The following is a 6,096-nucleotide window of genomic DNA, read 5'->3' as shown; positions in this document are numbered from 1 at the left end:
TTTTTCACGATGGTAAGGCTATAGGCAAGGCTATTGTCAAAATGTGAACTTCTCATGTCATTTTTTAGTCAAAAACTAAAAAAGTTTGATGAAAATTTTTTTTAAATTATTTTTTAAAATTGTATTTTTTCCTGCATGTTTCTCATAAAATAAGGGCATTTAGAGAACATTTTTAGTAATTGTTTTCTATAAAACAATCTGTCAAAATGTGAATTTTATGTGTCATTTCCGGTCAAAAACTAAAAACGTTTGATGAAAATTTTTAATAAAATTATTTTTAAAAATTCTATCTTTTCTTGCATGTTTTTCATAAAATAAGGGCATTTAGAGAACATTTTTAGATATTGTTTTCTATAAAAATCTCTGTCAAAATGTGAACATTTTGTGTGATTCTTTTTTAAAAACTAAAAAAGTTTGACGAAAAGTTTTGTAAAATATTTTTTTTAAATTGTATCTTTTCCTGCATGTTTCTCATAAAATTAGGGCATTTAGAGAACATTTTTAGATATTGTTTTCTATAAAAATCTCTGTCAAAATGTGAAAGTTTTGTGTCATTTTTGCAGAAAACTAAAAAAGTTTGACGTATATTTTTAACAAAATATATTTTGTGTTTTCTATCTTTTCTTGCATGTTTCTCGTAAAATTAGGGCATTTTGAGAACATTTTTAGATATTGTTTTCTATAAAATGATCTGTCAAAATATGAATTTTATGTGTCATTTCCGGTCAAAAACTAAAAAAGTTTGACGTATATTTTTAACAAAATATATTTTTTTTATTCTATCTTTTCTTGCATGTTTCTCATAAAATAAGGGCATTTAGAGAACATTTTTAGAAATATTCTTCTTTAAATTTTTGTGTCAAAATGTGAAAGTTTTGTGTCATTTTTGCAGAAAACTAAAAAAGTTTGACGTATATTTTTAACAAAATATATTTTTTTTATTCTATCTTTTCCTGCATGTTTCTCATAAAATAAGGGCATTTAGAGAACATTTTTAGAAATTGTTTTCTATAAAATGATCTGTCAAAATATGAATTTTATGTGTCATTTCCGGTCAAAAACTAAAAAAGTTTGACGAAAATTTTTAATAAAATTATTTTTAAAAATTCTATCTTTTCTTGCATGTTTCTCGTAAAATTAGGGCATTTAGAGAACATTTTTAGAAATTGTTTTCTAAAAAACTAAGTATTTTAAGACAAATAAGTGTATTTTGAAAAAAATGACATACTATACTACAGCTTTGTTGAAGAAATCCAAACCTGGAGCGACATACCTGAAAATGTAACAGCCATGTTGACGTCGTTTTCAGAAATGTCTCCGATGCCACAGTGAATAATTTTCACCTCACATTCGTCCTGAGCATCGTAACTGTCCAGGATGTTTAAGATGGCCTCCAATGATCCGTCTACGTCACCTGACATTCAAAGATCAGAGTGTGAGCGTGAGACAGAAGCCAGAACATTTGGACCACACAGTCGCAGCATGGTTGTGGTCCTACTATTTGTACCTTTGATGACAAGTGGCAGCTGTGGCCGCCCGCCCTGCATCCCTTCACTGAGTAGATCCGTAGTCAGCTTGTCTCTGTACGAGCGGTAGGTCTCCAACTTCCTCCTTCTCCAGTTGAGGTGCGATAACTCTTCCCTCTGCTTCCTGTACTCCTGGAGGTGGCGCTGCTGCTTGTCTTCGATGACACTCAAGTCTTCTGCCATCTTCTGCTCTGCGTACTCACTGTTCCTCCATTCTACCACCTCCCGTGCACGCTGCTACTCAACAGCAAAACACCATGAGGTTACAAATAAACAAAAGAAAAAAGAAAAAAAAACAAATGGTCTTTTCTAAATTTAAAATCATTATCTATTTTTTTAAATTATGCAGATTTTTCCAACTAAAATTACATTTCTATAGGATATAATTCTTACCTCAGACTCCACCTCTAAAAGAAGATCACCAGCAGAGGGCAGGTCCTTCCACCCAACCACCTCCACCGCACAGCTGGGCCCCGCCTCTGCAGTTGTGCGACCATTCTCATCAAAGAGTGTACGTACTTTGGCCCAACTTTTTCCAGCTACAAGAATGCAGCCGCGCTGCAGCGTCCCCCGCTGGATGAGAGCTGTTGTTACAGGACTGAAGAGAAGCACCAGCAACATAAAATATGTCAAGTATGTATTTGCTGACTACGTCATCAACACTAACAATTCTTATTTTGTGATTATGTCATAGAGTTAGAACTAAAAAAGCCTTCAGAATGAGAGGTGAATTGTCTTCAAGAATTTAAGACAGTCCAGTTCCCCTCGATGTTCGGGTCATTAGGTTAGATTAAAAAAAAAAACATTTAAAGCAATATTTTTAATGGTGTCTGTTGACGATTTGGACATTGGAAGTGAGAAACATCTGTCCACTAGAGGGCAGACTGAAGGGAGCATTCCTTAACATAATAACATAACTAAGGAAATTCTTGTATGACAGCAGATCAGCTGCAACAGGCTGCCCCCTGGAGGTACCAAGGCCCTCTGGGAATTGAACCCAGGACTCTTTCATCTCTGCTTGCAACCAAGGCATGCTAACCGCTTCATTAAGTAACCACCAACTATGATATCTAGAGGTATTTACTCTTCTTTAAAGATGAGGTGTGTGTATCCTCTGGTCCTCACCCTCTGCCTTTGTCTGTGCGACTCTCGATGACGACTCCCTCCACTAAGCCACTGGTTTCGGCTTTGAGCTCCATCATCTCAGCTAATGTGACAGTGGCTTCGGTCAGAGACAGCAAGTTGTCTCCCTGAAGACAGGGCAGCACAAGTCATTGACGTCATACATTTTACACATCAACAACATCATGTTTTAGATTTGGTTCTGACCTTCAAAGCAGAAATGTGAATGGCCTGCACGTCCCCTCCAAACTCTTCACAAACAATGTTGTGAGCCAGAAGTTCCTGTTTGACTCTCTGAGGGTCGGCTTGATGTTTGTCACATTTATTCACCGCCAAAATGATCGGAACTGAAACACACACAGAAAAAAAAGAAAACAAACATTTAAAAAAAAGGTCAAGGAGAGGTGGCCAAAATGATCGGAACTGAAACACACAGAAAAAAAAGAAAAACATTTTTAAAAAAAGGTCAAGGAGAGGTAAGTGGTGAGAGAGTGAAGACAGTAAGACAGTCAAGACACTTAGAAAGCAATAAGGAACCAAAACAGAAAAGGGAGAGACACATGGGAGACAGGTGGCGCTGTCGCTCTAACCTCCAGCTTTCTTAGCGTGATCAATGGACTCCACAGTCTGCGTCATGACGCCATCGTCTGCTGCAACGACCAGAATGATGATGTCGGTGACACTGGCTCCGCGTGCTCGCATGGAGGAGAAAGCAGCATGACCTGGGGTGTCCAGGAAGGTGACCTTTTCACCTGAGGGCAGCTGGACTGTACAGCAAGATTAAGATTGGATTGAAATTTTTAAAAATCTGAGCGTAACAGATGACAAACAGCTGTGATCAGTTAAACTGGATCGAACCTAAAAAGGCCCCGATGTGCTGTGTGATGCCCCCCGCCTCTGTGGACACTATCTGGCTTTTCCTCAGACTGTCCAACAACGTAGTCTTTCCGTGATCCACGTGACCCATGATGGTGACCACGGGGGGGCGGGGCTTCATGTTTCCAGGTTCTGCTGGAGGCCTGTAGATGTCAAGTCACCACAGTTTGTTTACATTTTTGTGACAGGTGCTAAACAGGTGCTACAACAACTACATGTAGCTCAGAACAGCTAACGAGTTAACAAATGCTAATGGCAGATTTTGGTAGCTGTTGACAACCAACTTCTGTTTTAGAGGAGTTCGAAAAAATGAAAGCTTAACGGCAGCTAATCAGAATGAAAAGTCAACATCTCATCATCAGGTTGATGATGATCTGTGACCTGGTCGGTGAGTCTGTGTGTGCTTCCTGTTTCTGTTACCTTGGATGGGCGTCTTTGTTTATTTTCTCCTCGCTCACTGTCAGGTCAGCCCAGTGGAACTTCATCCCTGATTGCTTCACCACTTCCTTGATCCACTTCTCACTCAAAACAGAGTTGGGGTGCAGAGAGTCCACATCTATTGAGGTGTTCAGGAGACTCTCAAACACATGGTCTGAAATTGAAAAAAAAACAAAAACATTTTTTGACACACATCAACTTAGAAATGCTCAAATCTCCAGATCGTTGTTGTTTCTCACCGCAGTCTTTGTTCATGGCGGCTGCGAGCGCCGACACCGTCATCCTCTTAGAGATCTCCACTTCCTGCTTGTTCACATTAGCTTTGACCTTGGATCGCCTCGGCTCCTTCTTATGACCCTTGTTCTGAAGATATGTGACACTGTCAGGGTAGTCAGGTGTTGACATGAGCTACGTCCTAATTCAAGACGTGCAGCTCTCATTGGTTGTCTTTGTTAGCCAATGGTTATGGTGACGTTTCAGACAGCAGACACCAAATACAGTTCTTCACATACAGTATATGCCTTCATTTAATAACGTCGTGGCTGTGATGCCGCCTGAGGCTCACCTGTTTAGAGGCGTACTTCCTGTTCTGAAGAAAAGTACATAACGGTGGCGTCAGGTCGTACTGAAACTGGACTGTGTTGGCGTGGACCAGCCGACGCGCTGCTCGCATCACTGCACACATCCCAATCATGACTGCAGAGAGATGAGTCGAGTAAACATGGAGTGGGTGGGGGGGCATTTTGACACAGACAAGTGGATATAAAGAGACAGAGAGATAACGGGTGGTGTACAGAGAAAAGGTGAAGAAAGGAAGGCTGAACTAGAAAGATGATGATGTTGCGTATTGATCACAAACTTGTGACACTTCCACTGTATTCAATCGCACCTTAGCTAATCACAGCAGGCAGCTGGTAAAGGGGACGTGTTTCGTCATCGTGACGTTACACTGACGTTCTTAGAATGAGTTTGAACAGCAATCATTAGCCAAAATCGAAACGATTGGAGGAGACGCTTCCTTTGAATGAGCTCGATTTAACTGATACAGTTCATCGATATATTCACTCCGTAATAAACACGTGACATCATAAAGTAGCATCGCCAAACCTTAAAGCTCACCTTTGTTTATGTTATCTCAGCTCATTCACACTGTCACACCGGGGGCCGCCATGACACTTGGTTAGAAAGGGTCGAAGAAGAGCAATCGCTGCTGCTACTGCCACCTTCCGGCGCGGGGCAGAACGGCAACTCTGTCCGTTGGTTTCAGTAAAACTGTTAAGAAAAAACGCAAATTGTTAAAGTTAAACACGCCTGAAAGTCGACAGGATGCTGTTTGTTGTACATTTATTTTGATTCCATTCAAACTTTTGGGGATAAAAGATTTAGGTTTATTTTTGATAACTTGTATTAACCAGGAAATGTGAAAAAATATGTGAAAAAATACGCTGCAGGTTTATAACCATGACGATGTGTGAAATGAGAAAATACAATCAGCCATACTAGATTTAAAGTTGAAATACAAATTTAAAAAACTGGCGATGATACATATAAAACGTTTTTAAAAATATCGAGTCAAAATCAATCGGCATAAATATTGTAAAATCATGTGATTAGTATAAACTTACAAATTATTATACAATTTTGTGTAAATCTACAAAATCTAAATGAAGTAAAATCATGTGATTAGTATAAACTTAAACTACAAATTATTATAAAATTTTGTGTAAATCTACAAAATGTAAGTGACATTTTTGTTACTGTAAATGTAAACACCATTTATAAGTTTGTGTTGAATTTAATTTAAATATTCCTAAACTGGGTTCTGTAATGAAAAGGTTATATTTTGTCATTTTTATATTTTTACTGAGAAATGACAGGACAGGTCATATGATCAATCATTCCGTTTTATTTCTACAGCACATACACAAAGACAAGACCAAGCGCCATCTTCTGGACAGAAAAGGGTGACGCATTTTTGTTCTGCTCACATACACTTTTATTTTATTCTACCTTCTATGTTTTTTTTAATCTATTTGATTTCATCTGACGTTGTTTTGAGGTAGAACATTTTTTAAAATGTAATTTTTCTATTAATGATACCATACAAAGATCAATCTTTTTTCAACATTGTCAT

At 38.3% G+C, this 6,096-nt stretch overlaps 1 protein-coding gene across 1 annotated transcript; it reads right to left on the bottom strand.

The window, feature by feature from the left end:
• Positions 1-1,217: 1,217 nt before the first annotated feature.
• Positions 1,218-5,234, bottom strand: mtif2 (mitochondrial translational initiation factor 2). The gene is made up of 11 exons (XM_025058874.1): positions 5,082-5,234; positions 4,528-4,658; positions 4,202-4,325; positions 3,945-4,116; positions 3,507-3,667; positions 3,239-3,415; positions 2,856-2,995; positions 2,652-2,776; positions 1,920-2,124; positions 1,508-1,763; positions 1,218-1,414 (listed from the first exon to the last, which is right to left on the bottom strand). The coding sequence occupies exons 2-11, from the start codon at positions 4,654-4,656 to the stop codon at positions 1,233-1,235; spliced, it is 1,671 nt and encodes a 556-aa protein (XP_024914642.1). The 5' UTR covers positions 4,657-4,658; positions 5,082-5,234; the 3' UTR covers positions 1,218-1,232.
• Positions 5,235-6,096: the final 862 nt, after the last annotated feature.

Source organism: Cynoglossus semilaevis, chromosome 9 (genome assembly GCF_000523025.1).
Source record: "Cynoglossus semilaevis isolate Cse_v1.0 chromosome 9, Cse_v1.0, whole genome shotgun sequence".
Lineage (NCBI taxonomy): Eukaryota > Metazoa > Chordata > Actinopteri > Pleuronectiformes > Cynoglossidae > Cynoglossus > Cynoglossus semilaevis.
Note: the sequence above shows the minus strand (reverse complement) of the source record. Positions and strands in the feature narration are given on the sequence as shown.

What these genes read in the sequence shown, in the direction of transcription:
- mtif2 (XM_025058874.1), bottom strand. Translation starts at nt 4,656, where the DNA reads ATGATTGGGATGTGTGCAGTGATGCGAGCAGCGCGTCGGCTGGTCCAC. An exon ending in GGAAGTACGCCTCTAAACAG is followed by an intron (nt 4,326 to 4,527) that starts GTGAGCCTCAGG and finishes ACATATCTTCAG; the next exon opens with AACAAGGGTCATAAGAAGGA. An exon ending in CGCCATGAACAAAGACTGCG is followed by an intron (nt 4,117 to 4,201) that starts GTGAGAAACAAC and finishes TTTCAATTTCAG; the next exon opens with ACCATGTGTTTGAGAGTCTC.